The sequence below is a fragment of the Carlito syrichta genome, unplaced genomic scaffold, assembly GCF_000164805.1.
Source record: "Carlito syrichta isolate Samal-C Ts95f unplaced genomic scaffold, Tarsius_syrichta-2.0.1 Scaffold305566, whole genome shotgun sequence".
Classification (NCBI taxonomy): domain Eukaryota; kingdom Metazoa; phylum Chordata; class Mammalia; order Primates; family Tarsiidae; genus Carlito; species Carlito syrichta.
In genome coordinates, this window is record NW_007249662.1 from 1 (window position 1) to 24,773 (window position 24,773).

Below are 24,773 nucleotides of genomic sequence, written 5' to 3' on the forward strand. Positions count from 1 at the left end.
CGTCAGCCTTCCAAGTAGTTGGAACTACAGGCATGTGCTACCACACCCAGCTAATTTTTGATTTATTGTAGAGACGAGGTCTCACCAAGTTGCCCGGGCAAGTCTCGAACCCATGGGCTCAGGCAATCCACTCACCTCAGCCTCTCAAAGTGCTGGGATTACGGGCTGAGACACTGAGCCTGGCCTACAGATTTCTGATGGTCACAGCAATTCCTTTTTAAAGGTCATATCAGCATTTGTCAAACACACTGTACACAAGTGTATTCATTTCCAGGGCTGCATGCCAAGTTACCACAAGTAGGTGGCTTACAACAACAGAAGATTATTCTCTTGCTGTTCTGGAGGCCAGGTGTGGACAGGGCCATGCCTCCTCTGGAGCAGATGCTGGAAGGATCTGGAGTGGGGAGATTCTGCGCTACCCAAGTTACCCGATGCAGCAACAAGTCAGTAGGTTCTGCTGGGTCCAATATTCCAGATTGGCCCTTGTTGCTGATAGGCAGACAGGTGGTCAGAGTTGGAGAAGAGGGTTAGGGATGAAAGCAGAGGAGCTGGAAGACGGAGGAAGGGGCCACCAGCCAAGGAATCTGGGCGACCTAGAGAAGTTTGAAAAGCCAAAGAACCTAGACTCTCCAGAGCGTGCAGACATCTGAGGTCAGCCCTGGGAGTCCGGTTTTGGAATGCTGACCTACAGAGCTCTAAGACAATGAGTTTGTGTGGCTTCAAGCCACTAAGCTGGGGAATTTTTTTTAACAGCACTAAGAGGAAACAAACACACTGTTCTATATAGATGCTGTGTTTTGCTGGTGACTCTGACAAGATGGGCCTGCTCACCTGGGGGTTGGGAGGGGCATGCAGCTGGGAAGTTGAAAGTTAACCTTAGTTGTCTTCACATGTTGTGAGTAGACTTCACAGTGCTGAGGACACTGCCCTATTAAAGGCAAATTCATTGCCAGCACTGCCTCTCCCACAGGGCAGAATTTTGTGGTGTGTGCAAGTGCACATGTGTGTACGTGTCCTTATGTATGTGTGTACGTGTGTGTGTGAGTGCATGAGTGTGAGGGTGTGCACGTGTGAGTGTGTGCCTGCCTCAGGATAACTGTAATGGGGGTTGCAGGGAACCGACTTCTTAAGCTCCTAGCAGTTGGGTTTTCTGTTATTTGTATCTGAATCATTCCCAAGTTGCTGCAGCAATGGTTATTTGATTGAATCAAAGGGCGATCTCTAGATGCCACCTCCCTCAGATGACTCTTACCAGCACTTTCCAAGGCTGCACTGGGTTTTCAGTCCCAGCCCTGAAGCAAAGAGAGAGCAGCCATTCCTTGGCTTCTTTGGCCAGAAGAGGCCAACACCAACGGTCCCCTCCACCCACGTCGCCAGTAGGTTCCGCTGGGTCCAAGATCACAGGCCTGAAGGAGGGTTAGAAGGCATTAGGGGATTCCAAAACCAATGACTTCTGATTCGGGGCCCATCCCACTTTCATCTACTAAACAATGTGTTCTCACCGCTTTGATGTCAGTAAATTAAATATATGAACAAAGTGATTCCCTAGAATTAAATTATAATTGTCCACAGTGTTTTGTAAGCTGCTAATTACCATAGACACAAAGGCATAATGTACATCTCTCCTCCATGCCAGGTCAACTGAAAGATGAGGAATAACTTGATCAAATACAATGCTGGCAGCAGCCCATGTTGGGCAACCCATGGTATCCAGTCCTCTCTTACTTCTCTATTCTTTCTCAATGCTTCTTTATTTTTCCTCTTTCCTCTGTCTTCCGCTGGTGGACTTGAGTGATGACTATATGTTTTTTTTTTTCTTGAGTCTTGGTTTCACAGACACGTGCAACTATATGTAGCTTTTTTTTATTAAAACATTTTTTTTGTAGAGACTCACTATGTTTCCCAGGTTAGTCTTGAAGCCCTGGCTCAAGAAATTCTCTGACATTGTCCTCCCAAATGCTGGGATTACCAGCGTGAGCCACTACACCTGGCCTCCTTTCTATTCTTGAAGGCCTAAAAGAGTAGATAAACCCCCATCTAACACACATTTTGCAGGATAAATTGGCCCGCAAATGATAATTCTCAGGGACACACTATCAACTCAAACACCTACATTTGCTAACAAATCCACATGTTTCTTTCTGGTATAGAAAGATGAAAGCAACTCAGGAGAGTGTGCCTCTGACCCTCCCTTCCTTTTTCTTCTGGACAGGATTTTCTCCTACCTCCCTAGGAACTTATCACTGGAGACTGAGAGGTTCTCCTGGCTAGCATCCTCCCCTCAGGGATGAATCACGGTCCCAGGAGAGGAGAATCCGGGTCTCTGAAGTAGCACTGAGGGTAGCAGGGTTAAGAACAGGACAGGGCTGGGGTGAGGGCACCTGGTTTTCTGGATCTGGCTCAGCAGGAAATTCCGCAGAGTCTCATCTTCAAAGTTGTAATTGACCGTCCAGAAGATGCAGAGCTGCTGACACTGTGTGACCAACTCCAGGACTGTCCGGAAACCTTCCGCGGTGTCAAAATCCTCCGTCCCACTCCCCTGCTCCCAGGCATAGACAGTGAGCAGCTCCAAGGCATACTTTGGGGGCAAAGTGTCCCTTTCCTTCAGTTTCTTTTCACACTGAGGGAAGAGTGGAAACATCAGATGACACTGGTGAAAGATCTCAGCGAGAGTCACACAGGAGCCACTGCTGGGCTGAGTCATGGTGCCATGCTGGTAGGCTGACACTCTGCAGCTAGGGTGTCTAAACCATGTGGGTTCACAGGAGCTCAGCTGGCTGCAGGGAAGCAACACACAACGGGCTTCTGGGCTGTGTTTGGGCCATGTGTGCCTTCAAGGATCACGATACAGCTACAGTTCACTAGAAACTCACTGCATGCTGACCCCGGGCCCAGGCATCTTACCTGCATCATGCCTAATCCTCCCAACAACCCAGGAGTCGTGACTTCCACTTTAGATAAAGACTCGAGGCCTGAGGAAGTGAGTGACTCGCTCAGGGTCACACCACAGCCCTGAGCCATCTGAGCAGACACACTCTGCCAACTCTGTGATCTTCCAGAATGGAAACTGCACAGCTCAGTCTCAGTCTTCAGTCACAGGCTTCAGAGAGCAGGGCACAGAAAGAATACGTCTTATGAAGGGCTGATACTGTGCCTCATGTTCATCATCCTGGGGGATTCAAAACCCACCTAGGTGCAAGGTGGTTGACACAAGTGTAGGCAGACTAGGTATGTGGGGGTGGGACCCAGAAAAACCTGAAATTATCTTTTGTAGGGTCAGCCCTTTGCAATATACTCAGAATTTGTTCCTCGGAATAAAACGGTCAACCAAAGTTTTATCTGGAAGTTTTGAGGTTGTGTTATGATTTGTGGAAGACACATCCCAAGTTGTGGCAAACAGGTGACTGGTTCTTCAACCATGACAACCCAACTACTCAAACGGTGTTGAGTGTTCAGCAGCTTTTCATCAAGAAACAGCATGACCCCAGTGCCCCACCCTGAGAATTCACCCAATCTTGCCCCAGAGACATTTTTTTTGGTTTTGTTTCTCCAGATGAAAAAAGTCCTTAAAGGTAAACCTTTTGCCAGTATGGAAGAAGTGAAACCAAAAAATGACATAAGCACTAAAAGACATGAAAATGGGTGAGTTCAAAACTGTTTTGAGCGTTGGAAAGAGCATCTCAAGTTGTACTGCATCAAACGGAGAGTACTTTGAAGCTGACTGAAGTTAAAACATGTAAGAATAAGTACACAATTTTAATAAATAAATTCTGTTTTTTTTGGGTCCCTCCCTTGTACAGAAAGTCAGCCCCAGTTCCACCTATAGCTTCAACCTTCCTCCTAAGAGACAGTGCCAGCACCGGGCAGCAGATGGTCACACTGGACACTTGTAGACATTCAAGTCCTGATTTCCATTCACCCTCTGCAGGCAGGATAACTTGGATTCCTACAGAATTACCTGGCCAGTGTCAGGGCATAACAAACCATATGTAGCAGCTTGACCCAAATGAATGGGATGAGAGGAAGGAACCCCACAAAGATACCCAGAGGGCAGATTCCCTTGAGCGACTCAGCCCTCTACTTGGGAGAGTAGGTGCAGCAGGGCACTTGGTAAGTAAGAACTTACTGATAAAAAATAATAACCAGATAGTTAGAACAAGAGCTGTTGTACCTGTTTGTACCAGTGCTTCACCAGGCGAATTAAATCCTTCAGTTTGGCGGGCCACGGGCGAATGAATTTTTGCTGCAGCAGTGTGAAACAGGGAGAAAAGTCTCCCCACTGGGTGTCTGAGGATTTATAAAGCTCAATGAGCTCAACATAGACCTCAGGGTTGGGTGTTGCATCAGAATTCCACTGACCTAGTGTGAGGGAGACAGCAACATTATGTTTTAGTAAGTAGCAGATTTAAAAACACTTTTGGGCAACCCCTATTGGGTCCCTTCCCACTGTGGGAGCTTTTCTGTCCTCTCAGTAAATCCTGCTTTCTAAAAAAACAAAAAACAAAAAAACCTTTTAACAAATATAACCTGGGAAACTCTGGGAAACTACTTTGAATGGGGTTAGTGTATTTGAATGACTGATGTCTATGATATGATAGCATCTCCAGAGTAATGAGATTTTCAAAAAGTTATATGATCTACATGAGTCTAGGTGGTATTATTAAAGTATCATCCAGACCCGCACTAACATAGTAGCCACCAGCCAATGTGGCCAATTGTACTCAATTAAAAGGAAATACAATTAAAAATTTAGTTCCTCAGTTGTTCTAGCCATATGTTGAGCTCTTAGTGGATATAGAATACAGGCATAGAGCATTTTCATTATCACACAAAGACCTTTGGTTCAGGGCTAGTCTGAAGTTTGCAAACTATGGCCCCAGGGCTAAATCTGGTCCACTACTTGTTTCTGTAAATAAAGGTTTATTGGAACGCAGCCACACCCACTTGTTAACGTATCATTTGTGGCTGCTTTCATGTTGCAAGGGCAGAGATGAGTAGCTCCATCAGATGCTATATGGCTTTCAAAGTGAAAATATTTGCTATCTTGCTTTCACAAATAAAGTTTGCCCACCCCTAAAGTGTACTGTTGTTCCCCTTCTGAGAACAATTCAGAGGGAAAGTACTACAGTCTTCATGGTTTTAATTTGGAAAATGCCTGAAATTGTCTTAGTTTCCTTTAATAAACATTATGTATCTGTCACCCATAAGTTGAATTTCTAAAGAAGATTTTTCCGGAATCGAAGGTGAACACCAAGCGTCCCATATATTATTTGTATTTTATGAGTATGGAACCCTGTGTACACCATTCTTGAACACACATTGTGGATAATACTGGGGGGTATAAGATGTAGCTCCCAGTGTCCTTAGGATTCAAAATGGGAAATGAGACTGAGATCGTACACAGGCATAAAGTATTACTGCCACGATTACTGCTCCCTTCTTTGGGGTACTAACCCATGAGTGGTGTATATTTTCACAACCTGTTACTAAGTCACGTGGCTTCCAGAAGCTAAGGTCTGGGAATCTCACCTAGAGCATTAAAGGCAGGCAGCACGTCAAAGTCGACACTTTCCTTGAGTACTGTGGATTCCAGGGAGAAGCTCAGCATCCTGGAAGCCTCCCATTTTGAAATCTTAAACTTGACTTCAAAATTCTCATAGGCTTTCAATTGTTTGTAAATCTCCTCCATGATTTCGCAGCACTCATTTTTTTGGAAGGTGTAGCTTTTAAGGGAGTCGTGGAACACGATAAGGTGGCCATTGGAGCCAGTCTTCAGTGAAGTGCCCTTGGCGATGGATCCTCCCTGTGGGAGAAAAGAAGGCTGAGATGCACCATTTGCTAGACTGAGATCCTTGTGCCCCCATAGGATAGCACCAGGCAGGCTAGTGAATGAGGTTTCCAAGGCCAAGTTATGTGTTAGGTTCCAGTGACAGCATAGTCCAAAGCAGTGTGTTTCACTTTACAAACTATTAGATAATACACTTCCAAAGGCAATTATTCTCCTGCCCTTTGCACACAATCTGTGTCAGGCTAGTTACAAGGTACCTGCTTCTTAGGTCAATTTCCTAGAGATTTCACCTAAAAAAATTAGCTTTATCTGGATTCCCATGACCTGAACAAAATCAAGCTGATTGCAGTTACTATGGTACAAGTGCTCATCCGCTCCTGATGTGTCAGGACCCTCCTGCAGTTCAGAATCATTGGATGAGTCTTCAGGACTGAGGTACAGGAGTTTGCCGGTTCTCTGTGAAGGGCCAGACAGTCAATATTTTAGGCTTTGTGGGCTCCTTGTGTCTCTACCATGTAGTCTTCTTCCTTTCCTCCCTCTATACCTTCTCCTCCCCTTCCCTTTCCCTTCTTCTCTTTTCTATGCCTCCTCCATCTCTTCTCCTCCACCTTCCCCTCCTTCTTTTCTTCTTTCTCTTGCTCTTCCCTCCCTATCTTTTCTTTCTTCCCCTTCCTCTTTCCCCACCTCCCCTTCTTCCTGCTGTTCTTCCTCTTACTCCTCTTCCTCTTCCTCTTTCATTCAGTTTTTGAATAGAAAATAATTATTCGATCCACGGGTGGTGGATGCCCAGGTACTCGGGTTAGGAGGTGAGGGAGGGGTGTGTTCTATTTTCTGTGTGCAGATCCTCAACTCATCCCTGTTGCCACCCACTCCATTCACACAGCCCTCTTTGTGTTTGTCTTCATCTTCAGGAATTGGGCTTTGATGGCTCCTCCTGGGCTGAACCACTCTCCCCCTTACAGGCTCTGCATGGCACCTTCCTTGCCTTGGCAATTTCTATCTGCTGATGGCTGTCTTCCCATTCTCTTTGATGTGTCATATGTCTTTTTTTTTCTTTTTACCTACTATCATGTTCACAGGGTCTCAAGAAGGAGAGGAGAGAATACACAGGTCAACATTTCTAATGTTGATCACAAACTCAGTCTTGTCTTCACCTCCGTGAATTTTAGTGAGGTGGCTTGCTCATGGCTCAGGACATCCCATCCTGTTTCCCATCCCCCTTCCAGGGCAGCACAACACAACTCTGTTTCTGCATCACTGTAGATGTTTATGCACACATATTACTGCCATCCCCCCTCCCTTCTAGAGACATGGGTACATGGCAATCTGGTTGTGTCACCATAGAGGGAAACGTGTCAGCTGCAGCCTTTGAGTCATGGACAAGAACAACACAAATCTGAATCTTTAGCTCAGCTGATGGAGCACATTTGGCCTCAGACATTGAAACGTCCAGTACACCCTGAGTTTAGCATCTGCAGAGGGTTGGATTCTCTTTCCACCAAGAAAAGTTATGTCCTCTGGGATCCTGTTAATGTGCCCTTATTTGGAACAAAGGACCTTTGCAGATGCAGGTGAGATAAGGATCTGGAGATGAGATCATTCTGGATTACAGTGGGCCCTGAATCCAATGACAAGTGTCCTTAGAAAAGAAGAGGAGAGGAGAAAGAGAGAGGAGAAGGTGACTTGATGGCTAAGACAGAGATAGGAGTGATGCGTCTCCAGGCCTCAAGCACTGAGGATGGCCAGCAGTGCCAGGAAGCAAACACAGACTCAAAAGGGTGTTGTCACTGAAAACCAGTGTCCTAAGAAAAGGACGAGGAAGAGATCAGCCAGTGAGTCCAGGGCTGACCCAACTCCCTCCTTCCTGGCAACCCTCTGAAGGTTAGACCCACATGTCTGGGGCATTACTGAGAGAGATGAACCCAGGTGGAGGCTGGATGTTAGTCACAATAGGAGGACTCTACTCCAGGATAAGACTGACAGGGGTGCCCCCACCCCAGTACCTGGAGAAGAGGCACCGCCCCATTGGAGGGGATCCTTCTGACCCTATGAGAGTAGGAGGGGAGGGCCCCCCCACCCCCACCTCCTCCTCCTTCCTTGTACCAGACACTGGGAAGATTGTGAATGAGGCCACAGCTCCATAGGAGACAACAGAGGGGCTTACTAGTGAGTAGGTGAGAGGAACAATTAAAGAACCTGCCACAAGAGGGCAGGTTGTGTTTTGGTTTTTTTATTTTTATTTTTAATTTTTTTTCTTTTTCCTTTGCACATGAACCTGTTTGTGAGGGTTTGATCTGCATTCCCCACCTTTTTTTTTCTTTTTTCTTTTGTTTTTTGTTTTCTGTTTATGTGTGTACCTGAATGATTGAGCATTCATCTTTCAGTTTTTTTGTTTGTCTTCTTTGTTTGTTCTTCTCTTTTTTTTTAGTTTAATGTGTGTGTGAATGTATGTGTGAAGGTTCATTTTAAGTTCCTTTTTTAATCTTCTTTTTTTCTTCTTCTTTCATTTTGTAGAACACACAGTTTTCAGGGTTTCTTTTTAAATGTTTGTTTGTTTTCTTTTTTTTTTCCAGTGCATTTTGGTGTGTGTGTGTGTGTGTGTGTGTGTGTGTGTGTGTGTGTTTGTGTGTGTGTGTGTTTACTTGGTTTTTGCTTTGGTTTCTGCTTTTGTTTTTCTGTGTTTTAAAAAAATTTTTGTCCATCCTATTTAATTATACTTTTCTCTATTCTCTTCATTGCTGTTACTGTATCATGGGCTCAGGGGGTACACACACATATACACTGCACTGTCATAAGGAGTGGTGGTGGGGAATGGGTCTCAGGCAACCCATACCACAATCAGTGAATATTGTGACTTGCAAGTAGTTTCTGAATCCTAGCCTCCCATTCTCCATCTTATTCAAATCTCAAAACTATAAGAAACAGCAACAGCCCTGTTTCAAAATAGAACAAATTAAGAGTCCTGCTCAGGAAAGAATAGAGGGCTGAGCAAATATCAGAAGTGAAAGTATCTCCTACTACCACTGTATAATGGAACTAAAGAGAAAAGAAAGATATGTCACAAACGAGGACAAAATCAATGGAACAACACAGGTAATTCCCAGTGTAAAGAGAAAACACCTGAAAAATCAGACCTCAGAGCCCAAATGGAAGTCACCAATGACTGGCCCCAGAATACAATGGGGATTAGGGAATGGATGGAAAGAGTTAATAAGACTCAAGAAAGACAAAACGCAACATTGAAAGAACTTGTAACAGAAATTTTGGCCATAAAAAATTTCATCCAGGAAATAAATAACAAGATGACAAGCATGGAAGGCAAAAATTATCAAACAGAAGAAAGAATCTCAGAACTTGAAGACCAAATCATGGAATTAACCTGATCTGTCAAAAACATAGAAAGAAAACTCAGAAAGAAAGAAAAAAGTCTCCAAGAGATGTGTGATTATATCAAGAGGCTGAACCTATGTCTAATTGGTATCCCACAGGAAGAAAAAGAAGGGGAGAACACCTTAGAGCAAGCATTCCTGGAGGCTATCCAAGACAACTTTCCCCATATCACCAGATATGCGACCATTCAATCACAAGAGATACAGAGAACCGTTGCAAGACATCAAATGAGAAGACCAACCCCTAGACACATAGTAATTCACTTACACAAAGTAGGCACAAAAGAAAAAAATTTAAAGGCAGCAAGAGAGAAAGGTTAGACTATTACGGGAAAATCAATCAGAATAGCAGCAGACCTATCTGCAGAAACAATATAAACTAGAAAGAACTGGAGTCCAATATTCAATGTCCTAAAAGATAAACAATTTCAATTTCAACCAAGAATGTCCTACCCAGTCAAGCTCAGCTACATCAGCGATGGGGAATTAAAATCTTTGCTAGACATCCAATCCCTAAGAGATTATGCAGCTTCCAAACCAGCTCTACAGGAGATGCTTTAAAAAGTATTAAGCATAGAAGAAATTAAAAAAAAAAAAAAAAAGAATGACCATGCTCTTCCCAAGAGAACAGGAGAACACAGAATCAACAGAGATTACATCATGACTGCAAACTTGAAAACACACACATACATTAACCCAAAAGTTAAAAGAAAACAAAGAAAAAACTAAAAGAACTGCATGATTGGGATAAACAATCACGTTTCAATAATCAGTCTGAACATGAATGGACTAAATGTACCACTGAAAAGGTACAGAATGGAAAACTGAATAAAACATCATGAACCAATAATTTGCTGCATCCAGGAAACTCATCTCACCACAAGTGATGCTCACAGACTCAAAGTTAGAGGATGGAAAACAAATTTTCAGGCCAATGGATCACAAAACAAGGCAGGAGTCACAATCTTAATATCAGGAAAAAAAGTTTTAAGCTATACAAATCAAAAAAGATATGGAAGGGCACTACATAATGATAAAAGGTTCAATCCATCAACAAGAAATATCCATCATAAACATATATGCGCCCAACACAGGCACACCAGCATTTATAAAGCAACTACTAAGTAAACTTAAGAAAGATATTGACTCTAACACTATTATAGCTGGGCACTTAAATATCCCAGATACATCAATGAAACAAAAAATCAACAAAGAAATCCAAAACCTCACCTTGATGCTCAGCCAAATGGACTTAAGAGATACCTACATTCTACTCATTACCACATGGAATGTACTCCGAGATCAATCACATCCGTGGCCATAAATCAAGCACAAATAAATTTTGTAAGGTTGAAATATTGCCATGCACCTTCTCAGACCACAGTGGAATAAACATAAATGTCATCACCAACAAAATTTCCCCAAAGCCCACAAAATCATAGAAACTAAAACAGCATGATGCTGAACATCTACTGGGCCAACACTGAAATAAAACCAGAAATTAGAAAATTCCTGGAAACAAATGAAAATGAAGAAGCATCTTACCAAAACCTCTGGGATGCCATGAAAACAATTTTAAGAGGGGAATTTATATCTCTGCAAACAGACATCAAGAAAATGGAAAGATTACAAGTTAACAGTCTAACATATTACCTAAGGGAGCTGGAAAGACAGATCACCAAAACTCTAACTTTATTTTTTTTTCCTGTTTATTTATTTATTTTAGTTGGAGTCTCACTTCATTGCCCAGGCTGGAGTGCCATGGCACACTCATGGTGACTCCAGTGTCGACCTGCTGGGCTCCTGTGATCCTTCCACCTCAGCCTTCCAAGTAGCTGGAACTATAGGTGCATGCTACCATGCTGGCTAATTTTTTTATTTATTGTAATTTTAAAAAAGCATTTATTGTAGAGATGAGGTCTTGCCGAGTTTCCTGGGTTGGTCTTGAACCCACAGGCTCAGGCAATCCACTTGCTTAAGCCTCCCAAAGTGCTGGGATTATGGGCTGAGCCACTGAGCTCGGCCCAAAACCCTAACTTTAGTGGAAGAATCCAGATCACCAAAGTAACAGTCCAAATATGGGACACAGAAGACAAAAATATCATAGAAAAAAATCAACAAAACAAAAAGTTGGTTCTTTGAAAGAATAAAAAAGATTGATGGATCCTTAGCCAGAATGACCAAGAAAAAGAGAGAAAAATCTCAAATAAACACAAGCAGAAATGCAAAAGATGAAATCACAGCTGACCAAAGAAATATGAAAGATTATCAGAGATTACTATGCACACACATATGGAAACAAACTTGATAATCTAAATGAAATGGAGGACTTTCTGATATCACATCCTCCCCAGGTTGAAACAAGAAGACATTGAGACACTAAATAGACCGATAACAACCTAGGAAATTAGCTCCGTCATGAGAAAACTACCTACTTAAAAAAAGAAAAAAAGAAAAAAAGCCCTGGAACAGACGGCTTTCCAGTGGAATTTTACAAAACATACAAGGAGGAGCTGATACCATTCCTATTTAAAGTATTCCAGGCAATTGAGAAAGATGGAATTCTCCTCAAATCATTTTACAAAACTAACATAACATTGATACCCAAACCAGGAAAAGATTCAAACAAAAAAAGAGATGCAGCAGGCCAATATCCCTAATGAACATAGATGTAAAAATTCTCAACAAGATTCTAGCAAATTGCATCCAACAATACATCTCAAAAATCATACAAAGGATGCAGGGTTGGTTCAACATCTGTAAGACCATAAATGTAATTAAATATATCAACAGATGTGAAAAGAAGAACCACATGCTTGTATCATTAGATGCAGAAAGAGCTTTGATAAAATTCAGCATCCCTTCTTGATAAAAATCCTCGAACACCTAGGCATAGAAGGAACATACATCAAAATAGTAAGTGCCATCTACATTAAACCCAAGGCCAGTATATTGTTAAATGGACAGAAACTGGAAACATTTCCCCATTTCCCCTGAAAACCAGAACAAGACAAGGCTGCCCACTCTTACCCCTCCTGTTCACCTTTGTGATGGAAGTCCTAGCAAGAGCAATTAGACAAGAGAAGGAAATCAGGGAGTACCCAGATAGGAAAAGAGGAAGTTGTTATCACTCTTTGCTGATGATATTATCCTATACCTTGAAAATCCAAGAAAATCTGTCAAAAATGTCCTTTCACTGATAAATGACTTTGGCAAAATCTCAGGGTACAAAATAAATGTGCAAAAGACAATCACATTCTTATACACTGCCAACAACAGGCAGAGAACCAAATAAAAGGTGCAATTCCATTCACAATAGCCACACACATACACAAAGAAATACCTTGGTATCTTCTTAACCAGAGACGTGAAAGACTTTTACAATGAAAACTACAAAACACCACTCAAAGAAATCCAAAAAGAGACAAACAAATGGAAAAATATTCCATGCTCATGGAGAGGAAGAATCAACATTGTTAAGACATCCTACCAAAGGCAATCTACAAACTCAATGCAATACCCATTAAATTACCAACATCATTCTTCTCAGACGTGGAAATGACAATACAGAAATTCATATGGAAACATAAATGACCATGAATAGCCAAAACTATTCATAGCAAAAGAAATAAATTAGGAGGTATCACACTTTCAGACCTTAATCTTTACTAAGGCTACAATAATCAAAACAACCTGACACTGGTACAAGAACAAGCATATGGACCAGTGGGACAATATAGAGATTCCAGAAGCAAAACCTGAATTTCTCAACCAACTCATCTTTGACAAATCCTCCACCAAAACCACTGGGGAGAGGAGAACCTATTTAGTAAATGGTGCTGGGGAAACTAGCTGACCACATGCAGAAGATTGAAACAGGACCCCTACTTATCACCATACACAGAAATCAACTCTAAATGGATTAAAGACCTAAATGTAAAACCTCAAACTGTAAGAATCTTAGAAAACACAGGAGACACACTACAGAAATCGGAGTAGGTAACTAATTCCTGATCAAAACCCTGAAAGCCTATGCCATAAGAGATGAGATAGACAAATGGGATTTCATTAAACAGAAAAGCTTCTGAAAAGCAAAAGAAACCATCAAGAGAGCAGGGAGACAGCCCACAGAATGGGAAAGAATATTTGCCAACTGTATATCTGACAAAGACCTAACATCTAAGATCTACAAGGAACTCAAATGTGCTGAAAGGAAAAAAAAAACCAAACAGCTCCATTAAAAAGTGGGCAAAAGACATGAATGGACAGTTCTCAGAAGAAGATATACGAACAGCCAACAGATACATCAAAAAGTGCTCAGCCTCACTAATTATCAGAGAAATGCAAATCAAAACCACACTGAGATACCACCTAACCCCTGTAAGAATGGCCATCATTAATAAAACAACAAAGGCTGAATTCAGTAGCTCAGTCTATAATCTCAGCACTTTGGGAGGCCAAGGTGAGTGGACTGCCTGAGCCCGAAGGTTTAAGACCAGCCTGGGCAAACTTGGTGAGACCTCATCTTTACAATAAATAAAAAATTAGCCAGGCATGGTAGCGTGTGCCAAGTAGTTCCAGCTACTTGGAAGGCTGAGGCAGAAGGATTGCTGGAGCCCAGCAGGTTGACGCTCCGTTGGTCATGAGCGTGCCACTGCACTCTAGCCTGGTCAGTGGAATGAAACTCCAACTCAAAAAACAAACAAACAAAAAGTTCAGGCATGATGGCTCAGACATTTGGGAGGCTGAGATGAGAGGATTGCCTGAGCCCATGGGTTTGAGACCAGCCTGCCTGGGCAGCATGGTGAGACCTCATCTCTACAATAACTAAAAAATTAGCTGGGCATGGTAGTGCGCACCTGTAGTTCCAGCTACTTGGAAGGTTGAGGTGAAAGGATCGCCGGTACTCAGCAGGTCGAGGCTGTGGTGGCCAGGAGTGTGCCACTGCACTCCAGCCTGAGTAACAGAGTGAGACTCCAACTCAAGAAAATAAATAAAATAAAATAAAAATAAAATGACAGATGCTGGTGAGAATGCAGAGAAAAGGGAGTGCTTCTACACTGCTGGTGGGATTGCAAACTACTTCAACCTCTACAGAAAACAGTGTGGTGAGTTTTAAAAAAACCAGAAATTGACTTTCCATTTGACCCAGCAATCCCCCCAGAGGAACTCATATCATTCTACAAAAAAGATATCTGTATACACCTGTTTATTGTAGCACTATTCACAATAGCAAAAACATGGAACCAACCATGCTGCCCATCAAGACTGGACTGGATAAAAAAGATATGGTACATATATATGATGGAATATTATGCAGCCATAAAGAAGGGCTAACATATGGACTTTGTAGCAACTTGGATGGATTTAGAGTCTATCATATTCAGTGATCTGTCACAGAAACAAAGACCAGAGTTCCTTATGTTCTCACTCATAAGTGGATCCTGAACATTTACCACAAGACTATCAGAAAGCGATTGGCAGTAGTGGGATATTGCCTGGGTGGGAGCAGGGCATAAAATTAATAAGCATACCTGATCTCAAACCAGACAAAATGGGAACCAAAGGGAGGCCCAAGCTTTACCTGTATGACGTCCACTTGTATAACTAATCCTGAAATGTACCCCATATCTTTAAAATAAAATATAGCTTTTAAAAAAGAAAAAGAAAACCAGTGCCCTAGTCCCCGGCTCTCCAGCTTCCCTTCCCCAAGTTTTGGAATGTAGTCGGGTCCTAGAGAGTGGCGGTGCCCACTATCTCCCTTCTGGTCATACCCAGTGTGTTGTCATTCCAGTAAGAGCCAAGAGAAGGGTCAGCGCTCACCTGGACGATCTGGATCTTGGTGGGTGAATGCTGAAAGCATTTTTCTGTAAGGAACGTACAGATGGCTTTGACAGCAGTGTTGATCTCCACTAGGAAGAACTCTTCAGGCTGGAGGGAGTCCTTGATGAACTTATCTAGAAGATGATCCCAGATTGCGAAGAGTGGCGAAGGCTGGGGAAAGGCAAAAGACCCTCAGCACTGAGCAATTCCTGAGTCTTCCTTTCCTGCCCGCTCCGGTTCTAGCCCTGCCCCTCCTGCCATCCATCCCATGGGCCAGCACCTCCCATCTTTGGTCCTTCCACTGGCAGATCCCAAGAACATACCTGAGAGTTTTGGGTGGTACCCAGGATCCTCCAGAAACAAAAGCTTTTCTGTTTGCCCCTCCTGCCACCCGGGAAGAGGTCTGGACCCTTCTTCAGACAGGTCTGTGGTGTCCCTAACTCCAGACTGCCCCAAGGTTCCCCTTACTGGTTGGAGCATCACCTGGGAATGGCTGATACGCTTTTTCTTTCCCTACTCCTCGGTCTTTCCTTAGTTTCCTGCTTACTGTGGCTGTTGCAGATTTCTGATGGTTGCGGGCATTCCTTTTTTAAGGTTATATTGGTGTTTGTCAAACATGCTGTATACAAGTGTATTCATTTCCAGGGCTGCATGCCAAGTTACTACAATTGGGTGGCTTACAACAACAGAAGTCTATTCTCTCGCTGTCCTGGAGGCCAGATGTTCAAGGCCAAGGTGTGGGTAGGGCTGTGCTCCCTCTGGAGTGGATGCTGGGAGGGTCTGGAGTGGGGAGATTCTGTGCTACTCAGAGTGACCCAATGCAGTGACAAGCATCCTTGTGACAGGAAGGCAGGTGGTCAGAGTTGGAGAAGAGGGTAGGAGACGGAAGCAGAGAGTCTGGAAGAAGCTGTGTGGCTTTGAAGATGGAGGGAGGGGCCACAAGTCAAGGAATCTGGGTGGCCTGGAGAAGCCTGAAAAGTCAAGAAAACACAGACTCCCCAGAGTCCTGGACACCTGAGGTCAGCCCAGGGAGACTGGCTTCAGAATGTTGACTTCCAGAGCCCTAAGATGATGAGTTCATGTGGCTTCAAGCCACTAAGATGGGGAATTTTTTTAAACAGCAGTAGGAGGAAATGAACACTCTGTTCTATACAGATGCTGTGCTTTTGCTGGTGACTCTGACAAGATGGCTCGCTCAACTGGGGGTAGGGAGGGATGCTCAGCTTGGAAGTTGAAGGCCAAGCTTGGCTACTTCCAGATGTTGTGAGTGAACCTCACAGTGCTGAGGACAATGACCCACTGAAGGCAAATTCATTGCCAGCACTACCCCTCCCACAGGGTAAAATACTTGTGGTGTGTGCGTGTGTGTGTGCGTATGTCTTTGTTAGTTTGTGTGTGCATGTGGAAGAGCGTGCATGCATGTGTGAATGTGTACGCGTGGGTGTGTGTGCATGTGAGTGCATGTATGCTCATATGCTTGCACGTGTGAGAGAGAGAGAGTGTGTGTGTGTGTGTGTGTGTGTGTATGAATGTGAGCCCTGCAGTGCTCAGATCTCCTTCTGCAGTGGTTCCTGGGCCTAAATTGTGTCAATAGCCATAGAGAGAGGCATGGCCTCATAGTTCTGGAAACAGAGGTTGATGGGGGTAGCAAAACAAAACAGTCACAGCCGGTAGCAAAAGATGGTATAGAAGAGGCTTGGAACCAAATGCCATGTATGCCCCTGGGTTGGAAAGGGATGTCTTAGGAAAAACATTCTTGGGATGTTTGTGAAACTCTGAAAAATGACCGTAGTCAGAAAATACATAAATCCTAACCTCCTGAATTTGACCATGACATGTGATCATCAAGGAGAATGTCCTTGTACTCAGAGACCCCTGTGGAAGCAACTAGGGGTCACGAGATGTTCGGCAGCTCACTCTTAAGTGTCTCGGTGTAAACAACAACAACAACAACATATGTGTACACCTTCAGATCGTACTGTGGAAGCAACTAGGGGTCACGAGATGTTCGGCAGCTCACTCTTAAGTGTCTCGGTGTAAACAACAACAACAACATATGTGTACACCTTCAGATCGTAACACAGCAAGTGTGGGAAATGTTACCCTTTTGAGCATCTGTGTGAAGGGCACTCAGGAGTTTACTGAAACATATGTGTCAATTTTTAAAAATATATATATATTTGAAAGCTTTTCAGAATGAAATGATGGGAAAAGATTTTTTGTTTGTTTGTTTGAAAAAAGCTGTCTGAGGAAGCCAGGAAAATTGGGGCCAGTGAGCAAAGACTGGGAGCCCAGTGAAAGTGGGGGTGGGGAGAGGGGACACAGGGGTGACTGCTCAGGGCATCAGGGGCCTCTGGATCCAACTAGGGACTTTCCTCGTCCACAGACTCCTTTGCCTCCAGGCTCCAAGAGCTCACTCACAGCTCCATTTATATCCCAAGTCTTGCTCAGTTTCCCTCCCAATTTTGTGCAAGTGGAATGTAGATCCCGCTTCTCAAAATTTGGATATAAACTAGCTCCCTGTCTGTGAAATGAGGAATTTGATTGGTCCCTTGTTGGCCCCCTGTGAATCTCAGGAAAGCCAGTAGACTCAGTGGTCTTACCTGAGGAGGTCCAGCTGGGGTCGCCCTTCGTAATAAGCTTAGAGGGCACAGGAAAATTCTGTTAGAGATTCTTCTTTTGGGGATGGGGGTGGAAAACCAATGCACCTGTTTCGTGGCTGGCGTTTCAGTTGGCTCCGCTGTTTCTGCCCCTGGTCTTCTTCCTGTCCCTGCACCTGTCTGGATGCAGTCGAGCTGTCCCTGCAGCTACAGGCCTGCCAGCCACCCCTTCTCCTGGGATCTGCCCTGTTTCATCCATCACCACCTGCTCATCTGCTTCCTCTCGCAGAAATTAATGGAGCTCTCTCATCAGTGGGTGCCCCATTTCTCTTTGTTCCCCTTTGCACTTCACAGTCATTGCCCCTGATGGCATGTTATGGGTTGAATTGTGTCCTCCTAAAAGATGTTGGGGCTCCAACCAGCTCTACCTGTGAATGCGCCTTATTTGGAAGTAGGGTCTTTACAGATGGAATCTAATTAAGATGCGGCCATTAAGGTGGGCCCTGGTTCAATATGACTGTTGTTCTCATAAGAAGAGGAGGCAAGGAGACAGACAGGCATGGAGGAAGACTGTGTGGAGACACAGGGAGAAGCCACAAGCCAGGGACTGCCAGCAAACGCCAGAAGCTGAAGCAGCAGGGAAGGATCCTCCCCAGAGCCGAAGAAAGAGCACAGCCCTGCCCACACCTGATTCTAGACTTGTAACATCCAGATGAGGGCGAGGATGTGTTTCTGTTGTTTTAAGTCAGTTTGTGGTACTTCGTGACAGCAGTCACAGGAGACCAATACTTGGTACTCTCAAGGGAGACTCAGGTTGGGTGTCGGGGCCCCTCCCTGCAGCATGAGAGGCTGTGTGTGGAAACCCTCTCACCAGCACATCCCAAGATGGCCACGACAGCTCGTTGTCCAGCCTGGGACACGTCAGCCAGTTCTGAGCTTCCTCTTTCAGCAGTTTCCAACATTGCTTATCTCCACTGACTTTGTTGGTTGGGTCGGTTGGATCCAAGATCATAGGCCTGTGTGTCCCATTAGATTACAAAGATCAGTTAAGCTGCTTGTGGGAGAAGAAATCAGTTTTGGGGAAAGAGGCCTTAGGGGAGACTAGTGACTTGGATCTGAATTCCTGCCACTTTCCACACTGCTGAGGGCCTTTGTCCACGACGTGAAGCCCTTCTGGCCTGGTATCTTCTGCTTTATAGGGATGCTCATTAATGAAATAACGAAGTTGACTCCTCTTCCTGCCAACCTATGTTCCTCTCTTTATCCCTTTCTTCTATAAGGGGTTTGGAATGTGATAAGTGTCAGCCAGCTTTCCCTCCTCCAGACAGACTCCTCCTCCTCCCACCACGGTGGCTACCATTCTTTTGGGACCCCACTGGCTAGACAGGACAGTACTGAGACCTCATTCCCAGGGGGTACCACCTGGTGTTCAGATCAAGGGGTACAGGGATAAGGCATGGGGAGCTTGGCACCTTTCTGATTGGAGCTGGTTCAGCAGGATGTTGCAGACAGTCTCGTCCTCAAAGTTGTAGTAGACCGTCCAATAGATGCACAGCTGGTCCTTCTTCTTGACCAGCTTCAGAATGGTTCTGATGCCCTCAGCAATGTTGAAGTCTTCTTCTTTGCATCCCTGTTCCCAGGCATATATTGTGAGCAACTCCAGGGCATATGGAGGCAGCCAGGATAACTCAGGACGTTTCTCCTGGCACTGTGAGAGAAGACAGAGTCAGCAGCGAATTTGGGGATCTGGTTTCTTGCATGTCTGAGATTTGAAATCAAAATCCAGAAGTCTATAGGAAGTCACTGTCCCACACCACAAGGCCTAAAGTCAGTGGACTGACAACACCAAGAGCTGGCAAAGATGTGGAGCACCTGAGACGGAGCAGGCCCCCACTGAGGTGCCAGTGGGGCTCCCTGGCATGGACAATAAGGAGAATCTTGAGTTCCTTCAAGGAAAATTCCAGGCATCCTGCTAGCCTTGAGAAGTAAGTGAGCAATTAGACAAGCAAGGAGGTAATGATAACTTAAAACAATAGGAAGTGAGAATCAGGAAACGTGTTGTTCCCTACAGAAACTAAAGATGGCATCTTAGCATGTTGAGTTGTTTCCAGAAACCCAGACCCCTGCCAACTCAATCTGCTGCTGAGTAAATCTCAGATAAGGGGAGGCAGAGGCCTGAGCTCTGACCACCTTTCTTTGCTCTAAATTTCTTCCTGAGGGACCTGAAGGAAGTCATGTCCACAGCCAGAACTTCCCGTCTCTTCTGCTGACTCCAAACTTTTAGACCTAGCTTCATCTCCCTAATTGATTGCAAATCAGAAAGGCTTTGAATCCACCTGTGGCCTGTGACCCCCCCACTTGGAGATTTCCCACCTTTTTTGTTCAAGCCAATGTGTAGCCTCCCTGTGCTGATGTATGACTTTGCTGGGAGACTCTGCCTCCCGCCTTTAAACACTGTACCTGGGAGCCACCTGGCAGCTCAGATCTTAAGCATGAGCTGCTTGAATCCCTTTGCTTGTAAAAACTGCCTCATTGTCTCTCACTGCAAATCCCGATGTCATGTTTGGTTTTGCTGTGTCTGGTGAGCAGACCCCAGTTTGGTTCAGTAACACAACTAAAGCACACACCTTGATGATGGGAGTGCGATTTGGTAAGAAAGTTTTGGAAAATGATTTGGCAACATTTACTGTAGTTAAACCAACAGGTAACTCACATATATGTATGTTCTATATATTTACACATGTATACACACCACACATAACATCCATCTCCGTGTACTGTATAACCCAGAAATTCTACTACTGCATATTTAGTCGAGAGAAATGAGTGCTCAAGTTCTCAGAAAGGCATGAAGGAGAGTATTCATAGTCACCTCATTCATATAGTCCAGTTTGGAAATGACCTGAACATCTCTCAGCAGTAGAGCGGATACATGTGTGGTGTATGAATGCAATGGAGTACTGCAAAACAATGAAAAATGACAACCACATGCAACAGCATGAACAAATATTTTGCAGGGACCCCCGCAAAATATTAGAATTATCTTTTGGACAGTGGGCTTCCTTCACTAGGTAAGTGTTCTGTGAACCCATCAACATCAGTATACCAAATAGTGTTGTGAGGGGCTGTATTCTGAGAATTCTTTATTGGAGACTCTTTCAGCATGTTTGCCCATTTCACGATGGGTGATTTACAAGCACACCTGCCCACACTGCATTGAGTGTTCAGCAGTTTTTGTCCAAAAATGGCATGACCCCTGTGTCCCACCCTCTCTATTCACCCAATCTTGATCTGCACACATCAGATAGATTGTTACACTTTACTGGAAGTCAGTTATCTCAACAAAAATAAATGACAAATACATACACACACACACACACACACACACACACACACACACAATTGGTACATTACCTTTTGATACCAGTGCTTTACCAAGAGAATCAAATCCTTCAGTTTTCTGGGGAGGTTGCTAAAGAATTTCTGCTGGAGTTCGGTGAAGCAGACGGCAAACTCACCGGGGATGGCTTTTGTCTTATCCAAGGAACTTTTGAGATCTCGGTAGACTTGAGGGCTGGGATTCTCATCAGGACCTGATGTGAAAGAGAAACAGGAATTTGGGGATTTATGTAACCTGGTCTCAGAGAATCAGGGTTGCTCAACAACAAAACTCAGCTGTAGACTGACAACATACATCATCTGTTAGAGGGCTGGTGTTTATTTACATAAAACATAACGGGGAAGGGTGGCTTGACCCACCAGATAATAAAATGTGGCCTAAAATGATTATCATGATAAAGGTATGGTGTTTACCCAAGACAGGATCAGAAAAACTGAAGGGATGGATGAGAAGTACAATAATAAATGAGAAAGGGGATACTCCAAATTATTAAGGAAACAGTAGGTTTGAGGGAGGGTAGTTAGTGTAGATTACCATTAGACAGAAAAATTTCCTACAGGCAGTTTTCAGGTTTTAGTAAGGAAGCATCCAGACATCTTTTCTGCAGGCCGAACTGCCCTGAGGGCTGGAATGTGGATTCAATGTGGACTCCTAGTCCTTCTCACCCTCTCTAATCACTAAAGGAAAACCCTACCAAGGTGGTTCCTGGACCAGGAATCAAAAGCTGTAAGAATGCAAATCAGCTCACCTTTTAGCTCTTAGTCACCAAGTAGCCTCCCGAAGGCAAAATTCATGTTCTGGAACAGCTCACCCCCATCGCCCACCCCCCTCACCTATCGGAGGCAGAGATATAACGTATCTCCGCAGTTTCTCCGCAGCTTCTGTGCTCCGCCATCTTTAGTATATCAATTATTAAGAAAATATATCTAGCTTTTAGTCAAAAGCAAAAGCATAGTGTTTCTTTTTTAGAGACTTGCCCGTGCCACTTTTCTTTCTTGCATGAACCTCCTTTCCCTTTCCTACTTTCATTAATAAACCTGTTTCAAAAACTTTGCTGGCTGCTTTAAAATTCATTTCAGTGTTGAGTCAACAAACCCATGAGTTTGACACCATACCCTACCCGGCAACAGGTTTTTAAAATAATTTTTTGACATTGGCACAGTTGGCACACACCTGGAAGAAAACAAAGTTGACATATCACATCAATCTATTCTGCTATTGAGTTTATCCGGTAAATATCCTGTTTTGGTTAATATTTTGAGTGTCAGAGTACAGCAACACTGGGGAGACAGGCAAGGAGGGAGCAGAGGTCTGGAGGTCTGGGGATGGAGGCCAGTTTCATCAAGGAAAGGCTCCCTTCCTTGTTAGCTGAGATTCGCTGTTTCTAAACACATTTAGATAAACAACCAGGAGAAAGTAGCTAGCTCGTTCCTTTCATACACCCCAACAGATATTTACTGACCCCCTAGACGTGATTTTGGCATTCATTCTATCCTCCTCCACCATGATAATAATATAGCTAACAGTTATTGAGTGCTTACTCTATGCAAGGCTCAATTTAAGCCTTTTACATACACTGAAACACACAAGCCTCACAAACCTCTTATGTGACCAGCACAATTGCAACTGCTAATTTACAGATGAGGAAATGGAGACACCTGGAAGTCAAGTAAACAGGTACTTTCTGCTTTGGGGCAATGACCTTGGGAAGAGTGGTGGTGACACCAGGAGTGGAAAGACAAGCAGAGCTGAAGGGAGCTGGCCTGGATCTAGTGGAAAAAGTAGGCCAGATTAGTTAAGAAAGTATTTAATTTAAAAAATAAGCAATTTAGGAATGCCCCTGCCACTCCTGTGGGTTACTTTTCTCACAAAGCAACCCTTAGGTTTCCTTGTAGAAAAGGGATCTTAGTTTAGAATATGCTGCTTTGCCACCATCTAGTGGTGGCTTCGGGGTATCACATGTGAGGAAGAGCTTGTTTCTTATTCTCACACCATCCTTGCCTGATAGGATGAACCAAAGGGAGGGTGGTCTGGCCTCGTCTCCAACCACAGCATTTTGAACAAGAGTACACAGTATGTCCTATAATAATTTGGAGCCACAGGTATCTCTCCACCTTGATCTCACCTTGTTTGAGGCAGGTCCACACTCACAACCTTGATAGTCCCAATACCCATGGAAGTTAGTTTCCAGTCTGATGGTATAGTTGGCAAGTATAGGTAAGTAGTGGGGTCAGAATAAGGACTCAGGGCTGCTAACTTCCCAAACTGGTATGTTTTTCTCAGAACTAGGTCTCCTTTTTGTGAATGAGTGATCAGGGTGTGTATATATATCCGCCATGTCAGAGGATGATTGGGCTAATTTCTCTTGTATCCCAGAAATTCCTTAAGTTAATGGAAGGCACCTTGGCCTGAGGCTTCAAAGATGTGGGCTTTTCTTCTAGTTCTGTGAGTCACTGGCTGAGTGGTGTTCTTTCTTTCTGTTTCCTCAGTTGTTTAGTGAGAGGTTGAATTTCAGTTCTGGAATTCTTTAAGTTTGTAATTGTATGTGTATCTGTGCTAGAGACTATGCTGAGTCCTATCCATCCATCCACCCAAGCCCCAATACATTTATGGAACCATCCATCCATCCATCCATCTATCCATCCATCCATTTTTCATCCATCCATCCATTTATCCATTCAACAACTATTATTGATAATGAACATTGTACTAGAGATGGGAGAAGAACAAGAGATTCATGGCACCTATCTTCATGCAACTTACATTTTAAGAGAGAAGAAAGCTGGACAAGTTATTTCCATACATCTCCTGATCCAGAAAGCACAGATTTCTACTGGAGCATGTAGGAGGTGACTGTAACCCATATGTGAGAAACCAGAGGACTTAAATGATGAGTTGAAGTTTCCGAAGATAAAAGATTGGGGAAAGAATGTTCCAGGCAAAGGAACAGCATGGGCCAAAGTCTCAAGTTGAAAGAGTGTGGTGGGTTTGAGAAGGTCTGTGAAGGTCAGAGTGACTGATACATAGAGAGTAAGTGGTGGTGAGTGGTTTGGCTAGTGAGGTAAGTAAATGCAGTGAAAAGCCATTAGGTGGTTTAACATAGGGTATGTGACCAAATCACACTTGTGCTTGGAAAGAGATCTTCAAGCTGCAGTGGCAGTGAGAGAGAAGGAAGCAAGACAGTTAGGAGGCCATTGCCATATCCCTGATAGCAGCCTTGGCTAGGGAAGTGGCATTGGGGAGAAAAATGAAGCAGATTTAAGAGCCAGTTACACAGAACTGGTGGGACTTAATGATAGGCTGTGGATAAGGTGATGGGGAGTCAGAGATACAACCCTGGCTTAGATGATAGACAGAAGACATTGGAAGTGGGCAAGTCTTGGAGATATAGGACTTGGGTTTGAGGCATCCCTCAGCTCCAGTAGATGGTCATCTATGAAAGATTGTTGCCTTGATGGGGCCTGGTATGAAGTAGACTTCAAAAGCTTGCTCCAGCTGGACTTTCCCCAGAGGTTTGCCTTATCTTCCTCCTCTAACCAATATTGACTCTAGTTGAAACCCTCATGTGTGGTCAGTAAGCCATCAACATCATTATCTTCATCATGGAGCTGTTTAGAAATATGGAATCCTGGCCATACAGAGTAGCTGATACTTATCATTCCAGTGTTTTTGGAGACGTAGGTGGGAGGACTACTTTAGCTTCAAGACCAGCCTGAGCAACATAGCAAGACTCCCAACTCTACGAAAAATAAAAATACAAAAAGGAACCACAC

The 24,773-nt window shown here is 43.9% G+C and overlaps 1 protein-coding gene across 1 annotated transcript in view; it reads right to left on the reverse strand.

Annotated features, from left to right (window-relative positions):
• Positions 1–1,237: 1,237 nt before the first annotated feature.
• Positions 1,238–24,773, reverse strand: part of LOC103264100 (2'-5'-oligoadenylate synthase 2-like) — a 44,881-nt gene continuing 21,345 nt past the window's right edge. Inside the window, exons 3-10 of the mRNA XM_008061744.1 lie at positions 21,015–21,193; positions 19,073–19,308; positions 18,472–18,616; positions 15,001–15,171; positions 5,530–5,803; positions 4,172–4,359; positions 2,382–2,620; positions 1,238–1,406 (exon numbers count right to left, since the gene is read on the reverse strand). Coding sequence (XP_008059935.1) covers positions 1,238–1,406; positions 2,382–2,620; positions 4,172–4,359; positions 5,530–5,803; positions 15,001–15,171; positions 18,472–18,616; positions 19,073–19,308; positions 21,015–21,193 — 1,601 coding nt within the window. The remainder of the gene's footprint in view (positions 1,407–2,381; positions 2,621–4,171; positions 4,360–5,529; positions 5,804–15,000; positions 15,172–18,471; positions 18,617–19,072; positions 19,309–21,014; positions 21,194–24,773) is intronic.